A 26,816-nucleotide genomic window follows, 5' to 3' on the forward strand; every position below is an offset into this window, starting at 1 on the left:
CATTCTTTTTAAAGATTGTTATGATATATTCTGAGTTCTTTAAAAACATGAAAATTGGGATTTGATAAAGATTGCATTGAATCTGTAGATCAACTTGGGGATTGTTGTCATCTTTTTTGTCATCATTGTTGTCATGCTTTTTTCGCATTATAATAAATTAGATGCCATCCGTGACCAGGGTTGTGGCTCAAGTGATAGAGCACTTGCCTAGTATGCGTGAGGCACTGGGTTATAAGCACCACATAAAAATAATATAGATATTGTGTCCACCTAAAACTAAAAAATAAGTATTAAAAAAATTAGATGCCATCTGTACCCTCAACTAACTTATAGTTTTGAAGAATAATGTCAAGAACTTGGCCACATACTCTAGTAATTCTTCACAAGAACTACTGGTACTTTTTTCACTGCTACTGATTTTTACTAACAACAGTATTTATTGGATTTTTGCTTTGTGGTAGTCTAGTAATCTTCATTTTATTTGTCATCTCATTTAACCATCCAAAAATTACTTCAGCAATAAGAAAAATTAGCCATATAAAGAAGAGTACGATTAATACTCTAAAGGAGGTAAAGGAAAGAATAGCTCTTCTGGCTTTTATCTTTTTCTTTTCTCTGACTTTTATCTTAATTAGGGTTTGATTAGAAAGCTTTGAAAAGTTGCATTCTGAAGAAGTGTCTGATATCTGCAACATTTTAAAAACCAAATGAATTTTTTTTTGGTAGTAGTCACTGAAATATATATTTATGTGGAACTGACTTGCTCATATTTGTAGTTAGAAAACAGTGGAAAACAGAAAATATCAGAGAAAATGGTAAAGATGATGATGGTCCAAGGCCATCTTAGTTGAGGCCCTTGAATAGAGTAGAGGAAGGATGGGGAAGGACTTGAATTGTTTAGACAAAAAGTAGAGGAAGCTTTCATTTGATGACCTTAATCTTCATCAAGTGGTTAAGTTGAAGATAATGTTGTTTTCAGAATGAATTAAAGGGGTCTGGGGGAATAGCTCAGTTGGTAGAATGTTCAATCCCCAGTACCACAAAAAAAAAAAAAAAAAAAAAAAAAAAACAGAAAGTATTAAAGGTTGGAGGATGAGGTTGGGATCCAGAGAAAAATAGAGAAGGTTAAAATAAATATGATTTTTAAAAATATGATGTTATTGAAAACAAGTAAAAAATTTCAGGCAGTAGGGTGAAGGACCATATGAGTCTTAAGTTCCATGAATTGATAATGGAAACTATTCTAGAATGAATTCTTTTCTTCAGCAAGTATGTAGTAACTTGAGAGAAAAATGGAATAATCAAATGGTGGGATTTTCCCAAAATTGTTATTTGGTAACTTTCTAGCTAGAGAACCAAGATATTACAATGGCATTATTAAAATGATGAGCCACAGAGGAAGGGAAGGAAGACAGCAGTCGCCCAAATATGAAAAATGGCTTGAGGAATTAATATTGACCTGAACAGATCACTGTGGTCGTAAGTTGTAAATTGAAGAAGGTATATGTGTGTGCATCTAAGGTCGTGAACAGCTTCAAATTGAGATCTTGTCATCATTTGGATTTCTTTTGGTAAATACTGTGGTTTGAGTGTCTCTGGGTCTTGAAGACAGAATAGAAATAAATGCCTTTAGAGATAAGATTTAGGTAACTCTAAGGCAGGATAATGAGTTAAAAAGACCCAGGTGCCTTGGTGAATAGCAGCTTCAAGGATGAAGAGAGGTGGAGTACGTACGTTTCATACTTAAGAGGAGGGGATGTTGATAAATGTGGTGAAATGATAATTTGTAATCCATAATGGAGGAATCCATATATTTTCAAAAATTAAAGTTAACATTTTGATAAGGGAAATAACATTTTGAAAAATGTTTTCACAAGTTCATTACCTTTCCTAAGCTCAATCTTATGTAGTAAATGTACTGGCCCAGATGATAGGAAATAAGAATATTTATGTATATTGGGAGGAAGCTGTTGTCTCTCACTTGTGTGTATGTAATCTTCAAAGGGTATAAGTTTTGTCTGTTTTATTTATTTTTGTAGTCTAAACCCTGAACAATGCCAGGCACTAAATATATATTTATTGAATGATTAGAGACTCAATAAATGAATTGCGAAAATTATTAAATGAGAAAAGTGCCCTTCTGTTGGAACTGAAAGCTAAACAGAATTATAGCTCATACAAATTTGAATTGATGTCTATAACCCTGATATTCTCTGAAATAGTTTAGGTTCAGAGTAGGGCAATTAGCAAGTTTTTAAAAAGGAGAGGGTATTTTGATGTAGTCTAGTCTTTTATTACCTTAGTAGTTCATTTTACTAGTCCTCTCTCCCCATTTTTTTTCCTACCTTCAAAATTATGTGGTGAGATATAACATATCAGGTTGCTGCTGTAATCTTTGCTGAAACGAAATTTCTTTTTCATTCTCCTTTGCCTTTGGTACTTTTCCTTTACTTATAGAATAAATTTCAGACTGTATAGCATGCCGCATATATACTCTCCACACTCTGGTCTCTTATCATTTTTCCTATTTGTTTAAATTCTACAAACACATTGATCCCTTGTTCTGTTCCACTTACTATGTGGTGTTCTGCTTTACCAGTGTGTAGTTTTTCCTCTGTGTCTTAAACTTTCACATCTCCCTACCTTGTTATAGAATATCTTTTGCACACAGGTCTCTCCTCCCTGTATATATCCTCCTTCCAAGTGACAACCTTTCTAGGCAGCCCCTCCCCCATTAATGTTCACCCTTCATCTGGAGTGTTCTCTGTTTATTTCTCATATATAATACTTAAAAGTAAAATTACCACTACCTTAAATAATAACTGTGGACATACAGCATTCAATTTATTCCATCTCTTTACTTTAAATATCATCTCTTCCTTTAGAATTTGATACTTTATGTAGACAGTTGTCCTTATAGCCTTAGTTAAATAAAAACTTTGAGGATATACAATTACAGCAGCCCCAGAATTTCTTTTTTCTTTTTTTTTTTTAAGTTTTATTTTGTAGTACACTCAGTGGACTCACTTTCTTCCTCTGCCCTTCCTCTTTTTTTTTTATTTTATAAAGAGAGAGTGAGAGAGGAGAGAGAGAGATAGAGAGAATTTTTAATATTTATTTTTTAGTTCTCAGCGGACACAACATCTTTGTTGGTATGTGGTGCTGAGGATCGAACCCTGGCCGCACGCATGCCAGGCGAGCGCGCTACCGCTTGAGCCACATCCCCAGCCCCCAGAATTTCTTGATTATGGGGTGTAAGTCACATTTTCAAATACAGCTCTTATTCTGTAAGCAGTGTTTGGTGGGAAAAGAGGTAATCAGAGATCCATGGAGTTTTTAATTCAAGCTATTTAGGAGGCTGATACAGGGCAATCACAAGTTCAAGGCCTATAACCCTGACTCAAAATTTAAGAAATGAAAAGGAATGGGGATGTAGTTCAGTGATAAAGCATACCTGGGTTCAGTTCCCAGTATGGCAAATAAATAAAATACATAAACACATACATAAATAGAAAAATACAAGTAAAGTATTTTCAGGAAGAAGGAGGCTGTTACACATCTTCTAAGCCTATTGAAGAGATTTTGGTGCTAACAATGAGATCTGTTTATATACCTCCATCTTGTATTTTGACAATCCCTCTTAATCCTTCAATGTCTTTTTCTGTTCTTTTTTTAAATTTTTTTTATTTATACATGAACAAAATATCTTTATTTTTGTTTATTTATTTTTATGTTATACTGAGGATCAAACCCAGTGCCTCACATGTGTGAGACAAGCGCTCTGCCACTAAGCCACAACCCTAGCCCATCTTTTTCTGTTCTTAAAGTGAGAGAGTATGTGAATGAGTGTGAGTGTGTACGAGAGAGAGAAAGTGAATGAGATTTTTATATACCTATAACTTTCTAGAAAATAAAATTTAATGGAAATGGAGATAGCTGTTCTTGAGTAGTACAATATTTTATATTATATTAGACTTGTGGTCTGGAAGGTAAATTATTATTTGACCAGAAAATAGGAAAATTCTATACTTTTTAAATTAACATTCATGGACCATCTAAACATCACATATATAGGTCAGGTTTCTCAGTGTAATGTGGTAGTGTCTACAAGTTTATCCATTTAAAAGTGAAAGTATCCATTTACAGTATTCTCAGTATTTACTTTGTATCTTGTAACTTAAAACCCTTTTAGCTAGATTATAAGGTTTTAATCAAAGACTAAAATTTCGTATTTTCTTTTGTTTATGTCAGGCAAAGTCCAGATTCAATGTGAGTCTACTTTATTTTATAGGCCTATGAAGAATACATCAGCAAGCTAGCTGCCCTCCAACAAAGAGAACAACAGTTATTGGAATCCCTGGGGAATGGAACTGATTTTTCTGTTTCTAGCTCTGCATCAATGGACACCGTTACGTCTTCTTCCTCTTCTAGCCTTTCAGTGCTACCTTCATCTCTTTCAGTTTTTCAAAACCCCACAGATGTGTCACGGAGCAACCCCAAGTCACCACAAAAACCTATCGTTAGAGTCTTCCTGCCCAATAAACAGAGGACAGTGGTGAGTCATTTTCTTTATAATTTTCTTTGTCTTTTTCAGACAGACTAGTTGTTAAAAATTAATATGTTATCACTTTATATTCAGAGTTTATGTAAATGGAAACATTTGTTTCAAACAAGAATGGAAAAAGCGTAATTATTTGGTGCCAAAGTCTATATTCCTTAACAGGGACAAATGATATTGTCAGATTTGATATTTAAACCTGTCTACCAAACTTGAAAAACACTTAAGTCTAAGGACCAGTTCTGATTCTAACAATCAGAATTTCAAGACTTGAGCTTGTTCGTTGTCTGTCAGGTAAGATTGTTTCTCCTTGAGATATCTCTGTTTTGTGATACTATCAAATGTTGAGTTTTCAGTGTCCTTGATATTTTCCTCTTATCTGTATAACTTTGTATTATTTATTATTAGTATCATCATTGGAACTATATACCTTATAAGTAACATTTAAAGCAATGAAATCTGCAGAATTATTATGAATGACCTGTAATCCTCAAGTGCAGCAAATATTGTCAGTAAATTTCCAATTAGCTGAAGTCAAGATAGTTTTTCTTTTTCAGAAATTAAAAGTACAACTGGTATTTTCCTGTGTTGTTCATTTTTTTTAACTTTAAAAAAATGTTGTAAGGCATTATGCCTCATAATTTAGGAATTCCTGCACTTGAGATCAAACTAAAAATTAACAGAGTTTCCAGCAACCAGCCTGTAGATTTTGAGCTTACCTAAGAAATACAGCTTTCCAAAGGAGTTATTATCAGGGAGGCATTCATGTGTACTTTTTCTGTTCTTTCTTCCACAAACAGAGAAGAGTGGGTTGTCATAAAATGACTTTAGACTATTCATTGTGCAGATTTACTACTCAACTTATAAAAAAAAATTAGTTCTCCTACTCTGGTATTTAGAAAGAAATTGAAATTGTTTACACAATTAGATGGAGAATTTCTTATAAGTATCTTTCCACAAATGCCCCCTTAAAAAGGGGAATATGGGGCTGGGGTTGTGGCTCAGTGGTAGAGCACTTGCCTGTTATATGTGAAGTACTGGATTCAGTTCTCAGCACTCCATATAAATAGATAAAATAAAGGTCCATGGACAACTAAAAAATGTTTTTTAAAAAGGGGAATATAAAGTGGGAGGGGGTAGGGGATTAGCAAGGATGGTGGAATGTGATAGACGTCATTATCCAAAGTACATGTATGAAAACACGAATTGGTGTCAACATACTTTATATACAACCAGAGATATGAAAAATTGTGCTGTATATTTGTAATAAGAACTATAATGCATTCCACTATCATTTTTTAAATATCAGTAAAAAAAACTGAAAAAAGGAATATAAAATGAAATTATATGTGAACTATCTGTGAATAGAAATTCTGTTGTCTTTGAAGCAGTCTGTGTTACACAACAATTTATGACAAGCCATCCTATCTCAAATAGATCTTAAATTAATTCTTTATTTTCTGTACTCATGAGCAGAAAGTAGAAAATATGTTCTTGAGTTCCAATCTTTCCCCTTTTCCTCACTATAGTATTCTTCATCAAAGCCTGATAAACTTAGTAATTGTGTGAGTTTGTAGATGCAAACTATATAAAATTGGAGTTGTTAAAGATTGCCTTTCAAATTTCTCAGACTAAATGATTAAGATAAGGTAGCCTTAAATTTAAAAATACTACCACTAAAACTTATGGTTTCCTCTTTTTTTAAAAAGCAATAAATACAACTGAAACTCTTCAAAAATGTAAAATGATAATAAATGAAGAACTGCTAGGTAATTGACTAGACTTAACCTTTATAATCCTAGCTAGCCTTAGAATAAATAAGTTACTGGTTCTTATCCATGATACTTAGACCTTAACTTTCATATTCCATCCTCAGAAAAACTACACGTCATGAACTTTAAGAAAGTTTTTGAATAGTCAGTAAATGGATCTGTGCTTTATACTCATTTAGGGACATGATTTTATCATTCTCCCTTGGCCCTTTTCTTAACTCCAACTAAGTCTTCTCCTTTTTTTCTCTCAATTCTTAATTAATATCAAAAATTACTATTTGAGCATTTACCATATTCCAAGTTTTGTGCTAAGGTCTTTCATCTATTGTCTTAATCAGGATAATTCACATTTTAAGTAAAATTGTGTATAGTAGTCAACAACAACTCCTCAGTTAAAATACATACCTCCATCTCTTTTTCTTAACTCAGAAACAGTTAAGGCAGCAGAACCAATTAGCAGTAAATGGAATCAAGTACCAAAATAGGGTTATTTTTTAAAAAAGGATTAAGGTTTGTAGTCCAAGATTGCAAACTTAGCATTTGCCTATTTTTTTCTATCCAAAAATTCCATTTAAATGACAGTAAGGATGTGTAAAAATAAATAAATTAATTAAATTAACAAAACAGGATAGAATGCTGTCAGAGGACTAGACAGTTTTAGGAATTCCTGAAAGATTGAAAATATATGACTGGATGAATGAATAAGCCAACATAGAAAAACAAACTAAATACTAGTAGCTGGATCCATGAAGAAGTCAAATTCTGATAAATCATAAAGCTTAGTCAGCAATTACCAAGAAGAGGATTTCCTGTTGGGCAGTTATTAGAATAGTAATTAATTCAAAGTTTCCTAGTAGTAGGGCAAAATCATGTCTTTGGAATCAGGCAGGTAATTTAAATATGAATATGTTGAAAGTGTGTGTTAGTTATGAGCTCTGTAGAAAACGAAAGTGAACTAGACCTAGCTGAAAACATTGGAGTTCTGAATTTTGAAAAGAATAATTTTTTTAAAGGTACTGATCAAATATTTTGAGACCTCTGTTGAGTTCCTAGCATAGCCCTGCACTGCACATAGCCATAGAACAGGGAAGGCTGCCTCGTGGAGTTATTCAGGAAGGAGGCCCCATCAGTTCCTTTTCAGTATATAGGCAGCAAATGGTTTATAACAATTACTGCTGATTAAACTCTGAAATTGTTTTCTAAACAAAATTAAATTTCTGCCTGGAGACTTCTGCATGTGTGCTAGAATGAGAAAGATGAGCGGAACTGAATATCATATGCCTATGAATCTCAGAGAAATCCAGTGAGGAAAAGAGTAAAGGCTAATACACTCAGGAATTAAAAAATACTCTGTTTCCAGCTGAAGTGTTCAGGTTTCCAGACTTTCCTTCACCCATATACCCTTCAGTAGTATCTGTGTATAATAGGAAAAAACAAACTGCTTTTTCCTACTCCACTCTGAGCATAATGACATTTCTGTGACCAGATGTGTTAGGTGTTTTCCTCCCACTAAGCAATTCCCAAATTCTCTGTAGATGTCAACTTGGGTGCCTTACAATTTTTGGAAAAAAAAATTATTGTAACATAATTTGTACATTTCCGTGGGATGCATTCATTATGTGGCAATTCTATACTATTCAGTGTGTAATAATCAAACCAGGGTAACAAGCATTTCCATCTCTTTCAAGCATTAATCACTTTTGTGTGTGGGGAATTTTGTACTGAAGAGTTTTGAAATATATAAGGTCGTTTTATCTTACAGTTACCCTACCATGCTAAAGAAGAACCAGAATTAATTGCTCCATTCTCTGTTTAGGTGCTTCTAATTGAACTTCTTTCCATCCTGCCCCATTTCCCTGGTCCTTCTTGTCTCGAGTGGGATCCTTTAAAATTCACTCAATTCTGACACCTGGAGTTATCAGAGGCCTTACAGGTTAAAGGCTCAGTCCCACAAGGATGCCCCACTTTAGCCAAGTGAAGTGGCATACACCTGTAATCCCAGCAACACAGGAGACAGAGGAGGTTAGCAAGCTTAAGTCCACTTTCTTCGCCTTAGTGAGACCCTGTCTCAAAAATAAAGGCTGAGGATGTAGTCCAGTGATAAAACACCTCTGGCTCAATCCCCTGTCATCAGCCCCCATCCCCAAATGCCCCCACTAAAGATGCCAATGCAAGTTCCATTTTGTGACCTGTATTTCTTTTTTCTTTTTTTTTTATTTGAAATTTCAACTTTATTTACAAAAGTTCTCCTATCAACAAAGATGCCATTCTACCCCTTCAAAATAACTGATAATTTTCACAAAAACTATTTACATAGTTTTAACCTTTCTATATAAAACTTTATTATGGGACAAACAAACAACCTCTCTGAGATGATCCAAGACACAAATGAAAAATAAAAAACAACATAATAGCATGAATGCTCTATTGACAGAATAAAGAATTAAGAATAATATATTTTAATATATGCAGATATTGGTTTGGTCTCATTATTTGGACCAGTTAATAATAAATGCATAAAAAAACTTAGAACCATAATCATCAGGTGACCAACTTACAAAATTAGAATTTTCCCTGAAATCAAAGAATATTGTCCTTTATAGTATATTTAAATTTGAATGCTTAATATCTAAGACAATATATACCAAATAGTTAATCAAACAGTTCAAAATAAAATTATCTAAATTACTTTTTTGTTTTAATTTTTTTAGTTGTCAGTGGACCTTTATTTTATTTATTTATATGCGGTGCTGAGAATCAAACCTAGAGCCTCACACCTGCTAGGCAAGTGCTCTGCCTCTGAGCCACAATCCCAGCCCCTTATCCAAATTACTTATTTACCATTTATGTGTAATAAATAGTTTTTAAAAATCCTTTAATCTAGAGGGATAATCACTCTCACATCACATCTAAGTCACAAGGAACTTCAAAACTTTGGGAAAAAATTCATCTCTGAGAAATGAGAATTTAAAAAAATATATTTAAACAAACAACCCAGAAACAACAGTCCTGTATCCTTTTAACAATCTTTTCCATAGCACGAACTCTTATTAATACCCAGTAATTAAGCATATTTCAATCCTGGAGCTACTACCACTGGTGATCTTGTCTTTCTGTAATGAAACTTCAATAACAACATTTTTAAAAATTAGATAAATAGAAATTCTGGCTTCATCGTCAACTTTACATTTTTGTCAAGTGCAAATTCAGCCTGCTAAGAAATAAATCTTCTAGTGATGACTGAAATAATAACTTTCACTGGCATCTCTTCTTCAGGGTCTCCTTTACCCCCATTGATCTCACTCAAATACTCAAAGCAATATGACAGCAACTGATTTTACTATTATCAATGGCATTCACATCACAGTTCTTACACATCAAATAAATTTCATTAGCTGAGATTTAATTCTTGACTCCTCTCCGAATTCACCAATTCCCTGTTCTGTTCCCTGGCTAGTGTTGTTAAGGAAGCTCTCCTCATGCAGTATGGTGATGGAGTTGATGCACAGCAGGGCTGCCTTCAGTAGTGTACACAGAGTAAAGACCATGGTTGCCTGGAGCCTTTCCAAGGCCCAACTGATCCCTCTCCCACCACACAGTGGACATAGCGGATGTGGCACCACCACAACCTCCACTGGGTCCTGTATTTCTGATCTACTGGCTATAAATTGAGGGTTCCCACAATTCCCTTCTCAGGTTTGAATATTTACTAGAGCAATTTACAGAATTCAGGGAAACATTTACTGGTTTACTATAAAGGATATTAGCAAGGGTAATCCTAATGTTGTACTAACTGGGTTCAGTGGCACATGCTGTAATCTCAGCTATACAGGAAGCCAACGCAAGAGAGTAACCGGTCCAAGTACAGCCTGGACAACATAGTGAGACCCTGTCTCAAAATAAGAAATAAAAAGAGATAAGGGTATAGCCTAATGATAAGTGTATCCAGGATTCAATCCCCTGGACCACAACAAATAACAAAAAGCAAATAGTCTTCCTGTACAGAGAGTGCTTTAAAATTGGGAAAAAGAAAAGAAAAAAAAAAAGACCACAACCTTGCAGAAAAGATATAGATAGCAAAAGATATAAATAGGCAATTTATAGAAATTTAAATACAGATGTACAATAATGTATATGAAAATTGTTGAGATCTTCTCAGTTGTGTGAGAAATGAAAATTAAAGATACCAAGAGATCATTTTATCTTTCTAGCAAAAGTTAAATTTTTATTGATACGGGTGCAGAGAGAGAATTCATTACACTGTAGGTGGAAATGTGCAGGATTACAGATTATTGGAAAGCACTTTGATAATCTCTCAAAATTCTCAAGTACTTTGTCTCCCAAGCCAGTACACTCATTATCAGGAATTTAGTCCACAGAAATAAAAGCACCAATATATAAGGACATCTATATAAGGATGTTTATTAAGTCATTGTTCATAATAATAAAAGGATACAGATAATTAAAAATAGAAATGCTCATTGATAGGGAAATGATTATATACATTATGGTTTATCCATATTCTTTAGTACACTGAAAGCCTCCCAAAAGAGTAAACTAAAACAATAGTTGTACTTGAAGGTTTTGCTGAGAAATAGTACTGAATGGAAAAAATTAAAGTGTAGGAAATTATCATACCTATTTGGATTTTAGGAAATTCCTGATGTGTGACCCTTGTGTGTAAATTTTTATATGTCCAGGAATCTCTCTCACACCTAGAGATGCTGAATGAAAATACATGTATTTAAATGTATAACTGAGCTTATTTGAAAAAAGCCTATCGTGAGTGAAAATAGAGGAAACTGAAAAACCAGAGAAATATGTGACTTATGTTTTACAGTATCATTGAAGCCTGGCCCTCAGGCTAAATCTAACCCACCACCTATTCTTGGATAGCCTATAAATAAAAATGGACTTTATGTTCTTAAATGCTTGGGGAGAAAAAATTCAAAAGAAGAATAATATTTCATAATACATGAAATTCAAATGTCAGTGTCTAAATGTATTATCAAAATATAATATTTCTACCTTGTTTAAATATCATCTTATGGCTGCTTTTGTGCTATATATAGCTGCAGTGTTGAGAAGGTATATACCATTATGTGACCTCCAAAACTGGTTCTTTTGGGAAGAAGTCTGCTGGCCTCTGCTTTAATGGTCTTGAGTGAAGTCAGTGTCACTCTCTCAGACAAAGGGATATGTCGGTGTGAAGGGACATAAGACCAGGCCTTGGATTGTTGTCATAAACAATAATAGTTGGAACTCAAATTTTCACTTAAATCTGAGCCTTTGAAGGGCATTACCTTCAGTTAAAGGATGAAATCTTCTCAACAGCATATATAAATGAAACTTATCTGTCTTTTTGATGATTCTAAATAAAGATGAAAGTTTTCAGCCTGGTGTGGTGGCACACAACTGTAATCCCAGCAGCTCGGGAGGCTGGGGCAGTAGGATTATGAGTTCAAAGCCAGCCTCAGCAATTTATTGAGTTCCTAAGCAATTCAGTGAGACCCTATCTCTAAATTAAACAATACAAAAACGGGCTGAGAATGTGGCTCAGTGGTTGAACGCCCCTGTACTCACTCCCCAGTACCAAAAAAAAGAGAAAAGTTTTCTCTGTGACTTGTTAACTGTGGACCTGCTCTTATCATAGTATGAGCTACACATTATATTACCTACATTGTTCAGGAAAGTCAGTGTAACAGCTGGTCCTGGAGTGATAGAAACACTGAGGCATTGGGCAGAAGCAATGCAAAGCCTCCCTTGGAAATCACAGAGATAAGACCCTTCTGAAGAGCTTCAGATCCCAAGTTATAAAACATACAAAGAAATAATCTACTATCAGTACATTAGAAGACTTAAGAACAACAGAGACTCCTAAGAAGAAACAAATAGAGAATGTAGGTAGTCTTGAAATTTAAAACTCAGAGTTTATTTCTTCTTTGAGGTATTCTGGCTAGGTATGAATAAGCTTCTGAACCTTCCACTTTATAATTATGAAGCACAGCATATTGAGGAAAACTTTAAGTGCCATTAGGAACAAATAGATCAACTCTGGATATCTTGTAAAACAATAGGTCTGGACTCTTTGATGACAATATGGTGGATGATTAAAAGATTGGGGGTTATTTCTCACTAAACAAGGCTAAGGAAACATAACCAAATATAGTGCATTATCCTGTTTGAGGATTAGGATGAGGAGGAACTTTAAAAGCATTCTTGAAACAGGAAACTTTGAGTACTAATTAAATATTAAGTGTTATTATGGAATTAATTTTAAGTGTAATAATGGTGATATAATTTGGTAGGAGAACGTATTGATTGATTGGTTGGTTGATTAATTGATTATAGTATGATAGTACTGGATTGAGCCCAGAGGTACTGGGTCTGCTTAGTTGTAGAGGTTGGCATCATACTTAGTATCCTCCTGCCTCAGACTCCTGAATCACTGAGGTTACAGATGTGTGCCACCACACTTGAGTATCCTTATCCTTAAATAGATGGTTAAGTATTTAGGGGTGAAATGTCATGATGACTTTCACCTTTGCCTACTTATTTGAGATGTAACTTATACTCATCTCAAGCATACTGTTCAATGATTTTTTAACATATGTAACTGCCTTATAAATTGATATGTAAAGCATTTCTGTTGCTCGAAAGGGTTCTTTGTATGCCCCTCAAATTTAATACTCACACTCAAGATTCTGACTTTTATCTCAATCAGTTATTTTGGAACTTACTTCCACACACTGGTGGATAAATTTTAATTTAGTAAAAATTAAAAACTTATGGTCTTCAAGAGACAATGTTAAAAGAATAAAAAGACAAACTACAGATAGATAATATTTGCAGTGTTTATAAAAGGCAGGTATCTAGAATATTAAGGAACTCTGAAAACTCAAAAATAAGAAAACAAATCAGCCATTTAAATAACAGACAAAACATAAGAACAAGGCTGGGGTTATGTCTCAGTGGTAGAGCGCTTGCCTAGCAAGTGTGAGGCACTGGGTTCAATCCTCAGCACCACATAAAAATGAGTAAAATAAAGATATAGTGTCCATCTACAGCTAAGAAAAAATTAAAAGAAAAACTTTTAAAAAATGTATGAACAGACACTTTACCAAAGAATTATATAAATGATACATAAATACATGAGAAGATGCTCATTAGAGGAATGCACATTTAAGAGACAAGATAAAATACCTCCTAAAATGGTAGAAGAATGACAATATCAAATATTAGTGAGGAGCTATAAGGAGGTACTAGAATTTCCATATGCTGCTGGTGGGAATAAATAATGGGTAGACCATTTGGGGAAAGAATTTGGAGGTTTTATTTAATGCATTTCCTTTCAAAATTCCAACAGTGTTTTTTGCAGAAATATACAAATCCATCTTAAAATTTATATAGGATCTCAAGGGGACCCCAAATAGCCAAAACAGTCTTGAGTGATGCCCTGGTTTTTACTCAATACTACAAAAAAACCTTCCAAAACAGTCTTGAAAAAGAAAAACAACAATGGGCTGGGATTGTGGCTCAGTGGTAGAGTGCTCACCTCGCCCTGGGTTCCATCCTCAACACCACATAAAAATAAATAAGTGAAATAAAGAAAATGTGTCCAACTCCAACTAAAAAATAAATATTTAAAATTTTAAAAAAAGAACAAAGTTGGAGGCCTTGCACTTCCTGAATTCAACATTTTTACAAAACTACAGCAATCAAAACAATGCCATACTGGCAGATAGCATATATACGTAGAGAGCCCAGAAATAAATCCTCACAGATATGGTTAGATGATCTTTGACAAGGATACCAGGACCACTCCATGGGGAAAAGAGAGTGTCTCTTCATCAAATAATGTTGGAAAACTGGATATCTACATGCAAAATTATAATGAGATATGGGAATCTTGCTTTAACCACATATAAAAGTTAACTTTAAATTGATTGAACACATTTAAGAGCTAAAACTATAAAACTTTTATAAGAAAATATAGGAGAAAAACTTCGTGGCGTTGGATTTGGTAATGATTTTGTCTGTCGAACCAAAAGCACAGGTAACACTAGTGAAAATGGACAATTTGGACTATATCAAAATTTAAAACATCAGGGCTGGAGATGCTGCTCAGTGGTAGAGCTCTTACCTATCATGTGCAAGGCCCTGAATTTAATCCCCAGTAACTTCAGTGCATCAGAGGTTTGAGTTAACAGTGAAAATGCAACCTGGAGTTGCAAAATGCTTGCATATCATGTGTCTGGTAAGGGGTTAATATCTAGAATATAGGGGCTGGAGTTGTGGCTCAGTGGCAGAGCACTTGCCTCGAACATGTAAGGCACTGGGTTCGATCCTTAGCACCACATTAAAAGAATTAAATAAACAGAGTAAAGATATTGTGTCTGTGTATAACTAAAAAAAAATATTTTAAAAATGTAGAATGTATATGTCAATAACAAAAAAAGTTAAAAATTAGCAGAGAACTTGAATGGATGTTTATTCAAAGAAGATATACAAATGGCAAGAAACATGAAAAGGTACTCAACCTTGCCAATCACTAAGAACATTAGGATCATTAGGAAACTGCAAATCAAAACCATAATGAGATACCAGTCCACACCCATTAAGATAGCTACTATCAAATTAACAAAATCACAGGTTTGGTAAGGATTTGGAGAAATGGGACCCCTTGTACATTATTGGTGGAAATAGAAAATGGTACAGCTGCTATTGACTATAGTTATAGAAGTTCTCCAAAAAATTAAAAATAGAATTATCACACAATTCAGCAGGTCTACTTCAAGTTATAAAACCAAAAGAATTGAAAGCAGAGTCTTGAAGAGATATTTGTATATGTATGTTATAGCAGCAGCAGTATTCACAATAGCCACAAGAGGAAAGTACCCCAAGTGTCCATTGATGGATGAATATATTTTTTTTAAAGTATGATTTATATACAATGAAATACTATTTGGCCTTAAAAATGAAGGATATTCTGATGAATGTCACCACATGGATAAACCTTTGGAACATTATTCTAAATGAAATGAGCCAGTCCCAAAATGAATAAATCCTATATAATCTACTTTTGTGACATACCTAGAGCATTCAGATTCATGGAGACAGAAAGTAGAATGGTGGTTACCAAAGACTGGAAGGAGGAGCAATGAGGATTGTTAAATGGGTATAAAATATCATTTTACAATGTGGCAAGAGTTCTGGAGGCACTACATTGTGAATATACTTAATACTACTCAACTGAATGCTTAAAAGTAGTTAAGATGATAGACTTTACATTATGTGTATATTTTATCACAACTTAAAAAAATAAAACAGTATGGTAGTTAATGTGGAAACTTAAATATACCCGGCCATTTTCTTTTAGGTGTTTACCCAATAAAAAAGAAAGCATATGCTCATACAGAGATTTTTACATAAGTGATCTTAGTTGCTTTATTTATAATAACCCCAAATCTAGATGAACCATCAGGTGAATGGTTAAATTTTGGTACAGCCATAAAATGAAATACTGCTCAATAGAAAGATATGAATTGATATATATAACAGATGACTCTCAAGATAATTATGCTAATTGAAAGAAGCCAGACATAGTACAAACTCTATAATTTCATTTATATAAAATTCTAGAAAATGCAAATTGTGACAGAATAGCACATCAAGATTTATTTGGGCATGGTATTAGGACAGGAGGGAGTCATTGCATAGAAGCACAAGAAAACTCAGAAAATGATGGATATATTCATTATCTTAAAAATAATGATGGTTGCATGGATGTATACACAATAAACTACACAAAATCATGTACTATATACATAATTGTGTTTGTTCTATGTCAGTTATACTTTTTTTTAAATTAAAAACCTTAAAGCTGATGATGTTATGTAAGTATATATAAAATATTTTAAGAATCATTAAGGGGAGAAAAGTCATGCTTAAATTAATTAAAAAAAAACAGAATTCTAAGCATTGTATTTGAACAGTGTACTTGTAGATCATACTAAATTCTCTATTTGACATGATTACTATTCCATTCAAATGGATTATAGGCTTCCTGAGGACAGGAAAACCATCCCTTATGGTCATTTTTAAAACAATTTAATTCCAACGAAGAAACAATGCTAGCACCCAAATTCATGAGCAGAGATCAAGTTTTTTCAGCATCTGGTCGTATCCCGAACATCATTTATTTCTGATTGCCCAGCATTCATTCCATCTCATTGTAACAATTTCATGGTATTTCTTGGAACCGTATCTTCCTATCCATGTGATTTGGATAGTGTGACCCATACTTGGGCTTCAGGAGGGTATACATGTAATTCAGACCTTATCAATTAACAAAATCCATGTCCTTGATCACAGCTATTGGTTCAGGAATAGTTGTGTGGCTCAAGTTGGTTCATTGTTAACCCTAGGAGTTTTACTGAATTGTGAAGAAGTTTTCTTTACTGAGGTGGCTTTAGCTTTGTAGAATGAAAAACTCAAACCAACAAGGCCTATCATGCTGCATGAGCCATTCTGAGAATGAAACCAGTGCAGAGGAAAACAGAGCCAGAAGATGGATAGACTTGAGTCCTGATGACAGCATTTGTGCCCCTGGATCCACCTGTGTGTGAAACTAGAATACCCCCTGGACTTGGCAGTTATGTGAACCAATAAATACCTTTCTTTTTAGGTTGTTGATGGACATTTTTATTTATTTATTTATTTATGGTGCTGAGAATTGAACCCAGTGCCTCACACATGCCAGGCCCTATACTGAGCCACAACCCTAAAGACCCTTTTTTGCTTATGTAAAAAAAAAAAAGAAAGAAAGAAAGAAAGAAAGAAAAGGAAAAAAGAAAGAAACTTGTAGGATACAGTTGAAGCAACGTTTGAAGGAAAATTTATATTGATAAAAAGCCTTATTTGTTGCAAAATAAAATTTAAAACCAATGAAGTAACTGTTAAGTTAGGGGGGAAAAGCAAAAATAAATAAATTCAAAACAAAATGATGGGGCTGTGGCTGTGACTCAGTGGTAGAGCACTTGCCTAGCATGTGTGAGGCACTGGGTTCTATCCTCAGCATCGCATAAAAGTAAACAAATAGGATAAAGGTCTCAGCATCTAAAAAAATTTTTTTTAAATGACAATAAATAGCAAAATAAAGGTTGAGTATTTAAAAAGACTGATAAATCTGGCAAAAAGGAACAAGAATAAAGATAGAAATAATGTAAGTGATCATAAAGGTACCATAATAATCATACAGTATAGATTTTTAAAAATTGAGTCCAATGAACAAAAAAAATAGGAAAATAAATAATGATTTATTGAACATGAATGTGTTTCTGAGATGAATTTAAAAAGGAATCGAAAATTTGGCTAGGTCTTGTAGGAGATGGAAAATCTCTTCTGCCCTCTTAGTTTCTGCAACTGGAGCCTTAGAAATTAGACTTACAAAAAAAAACATTAACAAGAAAAAAGACAAGCTTTACTTGATATTCATATTTTTTATGTGTATACAAGGTCTTCATATACAATAAATGAAGATCCAATAAGTGCATATGCCTGATTATATACTGATCAAGAAAAAATGAAATCTGGAGCTATGAAAAGGCAAAGGACTTTCTAGGGGCTGTAAGTACAGGAAGATTAATATATAGTGGAAACTAATGGGAGGTAAAGGTTATTTTAGTAACATTTGTTTTCACATTCCTCTCAATGTTGTATCTTAATGTTCCTCATAACAATGAAACTTTGGATTCTTCCAGGAGCAGAAATTTGTTAGTTTTCTCAGAACTTGCTTCTTAAATCAGATAAAGAAAACTCTGGCAAAGCTTTTTTCAGTATCTGTTGTTTCTCAGTTGTCTGTAGTTAAAACAATTCTATACTAAAGTGACTTATTTTGAAATGGCATATTCTGACCCTGTTCAGCCTGTGATCACATTAAAAAATGTCTATATTTATGCCTCTACAGGCAAATTCTACAAAACATTTAAGGAATGCAGAATGCTAGTCATATACAAATTTTAATGTTTAATTAAAAAAAAATAAAAATACATTTCCCAATTCAGTTTATGGAGCCTGCATATATTGGTTCTAAAACCAGGCAAGATTATTTGATGAAGGAAAAATAAAGGTTAGTCTTACTTGTGAAAGTATTTGCAAAAATCTTTAATAAAATATTGCCAAATAGTCCAGTATTGTATATCATTTAGAAGAGTAATTCTTCTAAATTAATTAAATAAATTAATTCTAAATTAATAATGGTTTTTAACAATCTTCAAGGTTCACATTAACAGACTAAAGGGAAAATGTTGCACGAAACATCTCTAGATAGAATAAGCAAAAGACATTTAACACCCTTTTGTAATTAGAAAAAATTGGAATAAAAGAGCTTTCTTATTGATAAGATTATCATGTCAAAAATGTCTAAAAAGCATCCTACTTAATGATACAATCTCATTAAATTCAGAAACAGGCAAGACAAATGTCTATTTCTGCCATTTTTGTTCAACATGAAATTGGATTTCCTGGTCACTGCGGATCGAATCAATGATATAAAAAAATAAGGATAAAACAGAAACAAAACTCATTATTTGCAAATAACGTGTCTATGTGGAAAATTTATTAACAAATTATTAAATAAGAAAACAGCACTTAATGCATGTAATTCTCTTTAAAAATGGTACCATAGACAATTTTTTTTAATCAAGAAGTGCTTTATAATTTCAAGGCATCTTAATATAATTCATTTAACCCTACAGCAATTGTGCAACAAGCAAAAATATCATAAAAGGAAAACAACAAAGGTTAATTCCTATAGGGGCCAACAGACAGGATTGGTGCAGCACAGTAATTAACCTTCACATACTTGGAGTCTTGTTTGAAAGGCAGAAAAAACTCAGATTACTGAAAATCACAAATGTTACCAACAAAAGGAATGTTGATTAAAGTCAAAAGAACTTCCCAAAGGGTTGCCTTCTTTGAAGGAATTTCAGAATATTGCTAGCACAGATTGGCTACCTTAAATCTCACTAATGGCTCCACTGAGAATGAGAATGCCCAGTCAGTGCTGTTAAAAATGTACTGGGAGGGGAAAAAAACAATAAAACAATCTACTGTTCCCTAACATATATGGCTTAGCACCCAGAGAAAGCCTCTGCCCCCAAAAGAGACTTTCCACAAAGGGTTAAGCTTCATTAAATGAGGCGTACTCTTTCATTTTCAGGATGTCTTTTCTTGCAAGGTCTTTAGAGGCAGAAGTTCCACTTGGATTCTAATACACATTTCTGTGAGCTCAGCTTCCTGAAAACTTATACCTGCCAGGTTCTAGGTTCTCCCTTATCAATGACTGGATTCACTACTTCACAGCCACCAGAATCGCACATACACTATTAACATGATGAAAAATACAGCTACTGCGGCAAGTTTGGCATAAGTGGAACGCATGTTCAAGTACTTCGCATCCTGGCGGTATTTCTTAGACAGACTGGACAAATTGTTGGCCTTTGAATGCAATGCTGAGAGTGCTTCTCCTCGTTGTAACACTTCTTCAATATTGGCCACCATGATTCTCTGCACATCTTGCAATTCAGTGTTGATAGAGCCTAGGTTTCTCCGAACACGACTGTCAATGTACAGCTTCTTGGTTTTCTGAATGAAGGTATCAAACTCAATAAAGGAGTAAGGTCTAGACACAGTAGGCACCTTTTTCCCATGCTGTTCATCAAATTCTGAGTGCAAATCTTCTAGGTAGGCAAAAGCCAACTTCTTAGGGAAGGCAGCTTCACATAAAACCAGATAATACACTCCCTGCTCAATAATATAGTGAAAAGTCATTGCTCCTGCTTCCAAGGTACACCTGGTAGGGGAGTGTTCATTCAACTTTCGAAAGAGTTGCTTAGCCTGGCTCTGATACTGTTGAAGGTCCCGGCCAGACTGTTCGTCCTCCTGCATGGAGGCGGCCAGTGGAAGCCCGTCTGCCACTCGGGCGATCATCGTCAGTAACACCATTTTCCCTGGCTTCAGGGACCCAACGCTGGCCCGGGACGTTGTCCTCACTTCCTCCCCATAGACAATTTTAACAGAACAAGAGAAACACTTTTTATTTCATGCTTAATACCCTTCTTTAACAATTTTAACAGATACAATAATATGTGGGAAGCTTTGTGAAGAAAATGTGTACAATTTTATTGAAATATATTTTAAAAGAATAAAAGAAAAAGTAACTTTATTTCTGATTATTTCCCTATTATATTTCTCCCCTCATTAGTCTATAAATTCTGTGCAGATCCATTAAAAATCTAAATAGGGGCTGGGGTTGTAGCTCAGTGGCAGAGCGCTTGCCTAGTTTGTGTGAGGCACTAGGTTCTATTCTCAGCACTACGTATCAATCAATAAATAAAATAAAGGTCCATTGACAACTAAAAAAAATTTTTTTAAAAAGTTTTTTAAATTCTAAATGGTCTTATCCATCTTCCCTGCCTTATCTGACAAGCTAATTCTCTAATATTTATATGGAAGAGCAAAAGACTACCCTCTAGAGACCTTTTCAAGGGATGGCCTGTTTTAGTGAGAAGTATTTGCTTGGAGTTCAATTTTTTGATCTACTCTTTTTTATCCTGTTAAAATTCAAGTACAGGGGCTGAGGTTGTGGTTCAGTGGTAGAGCGCTCGCCTCGCACGTGAGAAACCCTGGGTTCGATCCTCAACACCACATAAAAATAAACAAAATAAAGAAATTGTGTCAATGTATAACTTAAAAAATATTTTTAAAAATTCAAGTACAGTTAAAATTTCTTTATTAAAAGTTGTAGTGGTTATTTCACAGTGGTGGTTTTAAATTCTTTATTTTCAAAATTTGTGGCAAATATCAGAAGTATAATTTTAAGAAGTAATTCACAGATTTTATGAATTTTTATTCATCGTATTAAAAATAACATTTTTTTCTGAAAATAAAAGCATATAAACCTGGTGTCTTATCTCATAAATAAAAACAGTGGTTAAAAAGAATAAACATTATCATTATTATCTAAAATACAAGTATGAAGACATGAATTGGTGTGAATATACTATGTATACAACCAGAGATATGAAAAATTGAACTCTATATATGTAGTAAGAATTGTAATGTATTTTTCTGTTATAAATAAATAAATAAATAAATAAGGATAAACATTGAGTTATCTTTGAATCATGTATAAAAAACTATTGATTGTGGTTGTCTCAGGGTTGGGAATACTGTCTGGAACAAGAGAAACTAACTTTTTACTTTATACTTAATACCCTTCTTTCACATAATGCAAAACTGTACTTTATGGTAGTTTAGGGTAATGCACAAATAAAGATACACTATATATCTTTGTATATTAACTGTATATACTGAATAGCTGTATGAATATGTATATATGTATATATATATTGCAATATCTGATAGTTATTTCTTTCTTGATGAATAATTGGGTAATGCTGCAATATATGTTTAAATATAAATCCTGAAACTGAGAATATTTTTATAGATTAAATACCTAGAAATAATTATTTGGTCATATAATATGCACACTTAGAACTTTGTAATACCTTAAAATCAGAAAAGCAAAGTGCTTTTGTTTTTGGTACTGGGAATTGAACCCAACACTTTACCAATGAGCCACATCTTTTTATTTTATATTGACACAGGATCTCACTAAGTTACTTAGAGCCTCGACTTGCTGAGCCTGGCCTCAACCTTGCAATCCTCCTGTCATCTCAGCCTCCTGGGTTGCTGGGATTATAGGCAGGAGCCATGCATGACTCTTAGCTCAGAAAAATTTTTCTCAACAGTCAAAGGAAAAGGTGTGAGTTCTATAAGAACCTATGTCACAGTAAGAGAAAGAGAAATGAAGAAAACAAGAATAAAACTGAATGCAGAAGGGACCAAAAGGGAAATATTGAAGATAGGAAATCCAATATAATTTGAACTATTAGGCCTGAGATACATATCTTTTTCTCTGTGTGTTTATGTGCAAAACATAATAATAAAAAAATTAAAAGTGTTAGATTTGTCCAGTTACCCCAGACAGTGACTTGTCCTAAGTCTTCCTTCTTGAGTTTATAATTCAAAAGACAGAATTTCCTTTTTTTAAAGATACATTTAGATACTTCAAATATCATACATTTCACCCATTTAACAATGGTTTTTGTATACTCATACTTAAGAGTAATACAACCATCACCTACTTTATATATATATACACATGCAACCATTTATCTACTTTTTTTATATATATGTAATATATAAAATAATGTAGGTAAGTGGTTGCCTATATATATATATATATATATATATATATATATATATATATATAAATTATATGTTGTAGATAGACACAATACCTTTATTTTATTTGTTTTTATGTGGTGCTAAGGATCAAACCCAGTGCCTCACACATGCTAGGCAAGCACTTTACCCTGAGCTACAGTCCTAGCCCCTACTTATCTGTTTTCTATCTCTGTAGATTTGTGTGTTTACTCTTGGCAGTTTGTGTAATGTAATCATGAAGTATGCGGCTTCTTTTACTTAGCATGTTGCCAAGGTCCATCCATGGCATAATGTGTCAGTCCTTCCAGTCTTCTTTCTCTGCTTACCTTTCCCCTCTCCTCCCCTTTTCTTCCTTCCTTCCTTCCTTCCTTCCTTCCTTCCTTTCTTTCTTTCTTTCTTTCTTTCTTTCTTTCTTTCTTGTTTGTTTGTTTGTTTTTAAGGTGGGATATTGAACCCCTAGACTCAAGGGATCCTCCTGCTTTACCCTCCTAGGACTACAGGTGGATTTTGCCATGCCAGCTCTTTTGTTCCCTCTTTATAGCAAAATAATATCCCCTTCTATTAGATGTATATATAACATTTTATCTATATATTTATCTGTTGATGGTATTTGTGTTGCTTCTACTTTTTAGCTATTAGAAATAATTCTGCTATGAACATTTATGTACAGGTTTTTATGTGGGTATATATTTTTATCTTTCTTGGGTATATACTTCTAGTAACCTTTTGAGGAATTGCCAAGATGTTTTCATAAATACCTGCATGATTACACTTTCTCACCAGCTTGAGGATTCAGTTTTTTCCACATTTTTGCCAACATTTATTTCATATTTGTCTTTCTGATTACAACTATCCTAGCAGGTATGGAAGAGTATGTCATTGTGGTTCTTTTGTTTTCAGTTCCCCTGATAGCTAAGGATATCAAGTATCTTCATGTGGTTATCAGCTTTTGTATACCTTTTGGAAGAATAAATCTGCTTTTATAAATTGTCTTAAATGCCATGCACAAACACAATGCCAGAGGTCTGAAACAATAAAAAAATAACACTTTTTGAACAATAATAGCAATAGTAGAGAAAAGAGAAAGTAGCCAGGATTATTGCCTTTAGAGATAGGAAAAGGTATGTACATATTCTATAAGGGTCTGTGTCAAAATAGAAGAAAGAAAAGATGAAGAGAACAGAAATAAAACACAATGCTTCAGGGACCAAAAATATTAAAGATATGTAAGCCTAAAATTAGATTAAACAGTACAAATAAGATTTAATGGAAGTATTGTAATGTCAAAAAATGTGGAAGCTTAAAAACAAGGTTGACCTTCTGAAATAAAATAGTAACTACTAGGAAGATATATGCATCAAATGGCACAAAATTTTCACTGTTCTGCTCATTCAAAAACAATACAAGTATTGATTTCAGAATTAAAATTTTAGCAAGTAGACAAATTCACAAATAAGGATTCCACAAATAATGAGATCAATTGTACCAATCCAGTCACTTCTTTAATACTTCTCATGAAGGACCCTCTCCCTCATGATAAGCTTTTCCCTTGCTGGATAGTTTTAATGGTTATATTGAGCTAAAATCTATCTCCTTTTATTTCCAATCACAGCTTCTAATTAAACTTTCTGTATTGTTCCTTCTTTAATATACTGCTTAAATTCAGCTGTCTTATATTCATCTTTGTTCCGTTTTTCACCACCTCAAATAAAAATTCCCAATTCTTTGGAAACATTTGGGTTGCTAAGTACTTTGAAGTGATTTAAATGTATGGGATGATTAATTTTTATTTTAAATAACTAACACATCACCTTCTTCTTATGCCACCCCCTAGCAAAAACTGCACTCCCTGTAGTCCCACTGCCTCTCTTTAGTCTATGCTAAATTCACCTGGGGATATGAACATGGGAAAAGGCCAAGCGTAACTATCTCTTTCCTTTGCCTTACCCTTCCCCATTCCCAGAGTCATCTGTACTTCTTTCTATATTAGCTTTATTCTGTGACCAGATTTTCTCAGTGTACTACCTACTAGGAAGATGGCCACCCTGAAGTGTCCAGATTTGTATTCTCTAGGCCTACTGTAACTGCAGTAGAAATAGGGACTTCTCTCAACCTATGTCCACATATTGGTTTAGGGAATAAGTCGGGTGCTGTTTATGTCATATATCTAGCTTTAAGCTAGTTGTATTGCTAGGGATATAGGGAGCTCATTGGCCAACTTATGTCATCTGTAGCTAGAAAAGTAATGCCTCTAGATTGATATAGCCTCTCTAATGACATGTGGATTTCTAGAGAGAGGCAAGTTCCCAGAGGAAATAGGGGCACTGGGTAACTAAACAACAAATATCAATTATGCACATTAAGACAAGTATTTTCTTCCTATTGTGTTTTGGGTCAATAAGATGTCTCTTAAGGACTATCAGTGTGATTGAAGGATTGCACAGTTTTCAACTTTGAACAATGTTGGACCAAAATTGATTTTACTTTAAATGCTGACATCTATTTTTTCTCAATGGTAGGTATATTGTATGGATGGATATATTATAATGGGTACAATTATATTTTCTGTTCCTTTTTAAAATATTTTATAACTTTAATAAAAGACCAAAAATCAAATTGTGATCTGGATCAGTAAGATTAAAAATAATAGATATTTTGGTTATAATTCCCTGTAATATTAAGTGAGCTATAAGAAATGATATCGCATTTAACCTAGTAATCCATGATATTATAAAGGATTTGTGTTAGGAAGATAAATTACTGAGGGTTTTGTTGTTGTTGGGGTTTTGTTTTTTCCTCAATGATATGAAAAAAATTTTTTTCCCTCTTACATATATTTATACTGTAGGTACCTGCAAGGTGTGGAGTTACAGTACGAGACAGTCTAAAGAAAGCACTGATGATGCGAGGTCTTATCCCAGAGTGCTGTGCTGTTTACAGAATTCAGGATGGGTATGGTTTGTATGTGTTGTGAAATTTTGTTACAAAGAAAATCAGACATTAAACTTTGGAGTTTTCTGTAGGATCTGTACCCAAACCTAGGGGATTGAAAAGCAACTTTAGGGGAAATTTTTAAATTAGTACTGAGTTAATTAATTTTGTGTTAACTATGATATTTGTTATTCTAATCAAATGACTTTATTGGAGTTTGAGATTTTTTTGATTTTTCAACCATAGAATGAGATTTACTTGGATAATGAATCCTTATACACTACCTCATTTTTTTTTTCTTTTAGTACCGGGAATTAAATCCAGGATACTTGACCACTGAGCCACATACCCAGCCCTTTTTTATATTTTATTTAGAGACAGGGTCTTGCTGAGTTGCTAAGTGTCTCACTAATCTGCTGGCTAGCTTTGACCGTGAGATCCTCCTGCTTCAGCCTCATGCTCCACCACGCCCAGCTCCACTCCCTCATTTTTTTTTTTTTAAAGAGAGAGTGAGAGAGGAGAGAGAGAGAGAGAGAGAGAATTTTTAATATTTATTTTTTAGTTCTCGGCGGACACAACATCTTTGTTGGTATGTGGTGCTGAGGATCGAACCCGGGTCGCACGCATGCCAGGCGAGCGCGCTACCGCTTGAGCCACACCCCCAGCCCTCCCTCATTTTTAATACAAACTCATACTCTCAAAAAAAATTGGTGTACCTAACCGTTCTATTAATAGCATTTATTTAAATTTTTATATTTTCCAAAATTTCAATTTGCTGGGATTATAGGCATAATCATGCTCCACCATGCCCAGCTCCACTCCCTCATTTTTAATACAAACTCATGCTCTCAAAAAAAGTTTATCAAAATTAACATTTTAAACTTTTTCTTTCAGAAAGTATCTAACATTGTTCTAAGACTCTCAGATTTTGAATCCAAATTTTCAATCATGTCTTGGAGGGCATATGGTGCCTCTTTTTCTCTGAATAGATAAGTCCATACCTTTGATTTTTTTTTTTTTTTTTTGAGGGAGAAGACAGGAATAATCAATTTTTTACTGTTGTATGTCTTTTCTGGAAAAGAGTACATCTCTTTACCCTGCTATATGTCTAAGAGTGATACGTTATTTGGGTAAACTTAAAAATTTATTGCCATTTAAATTTCTGAAGATTGAAGACCAGGGTGCCAAGCCTCCCAATTACTAGCCCCTCAATAACCAATTTTCATATCTTCAGCATTAGGCATGTGAGTATTCTTAGGTAC

The 26,816-nt window shown here is 33.8% G+C and overlaps 1 protein-coding gene and 2 pseudogenes across 3 annotated transcripts in view; 1 reads left to right on the forward strand and 2 right to left on the reverse strand.

Moving 5' to 3' along the window:
* Braf (B-Raf proto-oncogene, serine/threonine kinase) overlaps positions 1-26,816 on the forward strand; it is a 177,600-nt gene that overhangs the window by 83,404 nt on the left and 67,380 nt on the right. For all 3 annotated transcript variants that reach the window (XM_026405387.2, XM_077795927.1, XM_026405385.2), the window contains exons 3-4: positions 4,292-4,555; positions 25,472-25,575. In XM_026405387.2, coding sequence (XP_026261172.1) covers positions 4,292-4,555; positions 25,472-25,575 — 368 coding nt within the window. The remainder of the gene's footprint in view (positions 1-4,291; positions 4,556-25,471; positions 25,576-26,816) is intronic.
* LOC113194343 (immediate early response 3-interacting protein 1 pseudogene) lies at positions 7,110-9,878 on the reverse strand (annotated as a pseudogene).
* Positions 19,653-20,351, reverse strand: LOC113194349 (vesicle-trafficking protein SEC22b pseudogene; annotated as a pseudogene).

Source organism: Urocitellus parryii, chromosome 3, assembly GCF_045843805.1.
Source record: "Urocitellus parryii isolate mUroPar1 chromosome 3, mUroPar1.hap1, whole genome shotgun sequence".
NCBI classification, from domain to species: Eukaryota; Metazoa; Chordata; class Mammalia; order Rodentia; family Sciuridae; genus Urocitellus; species Urocitellus parryii.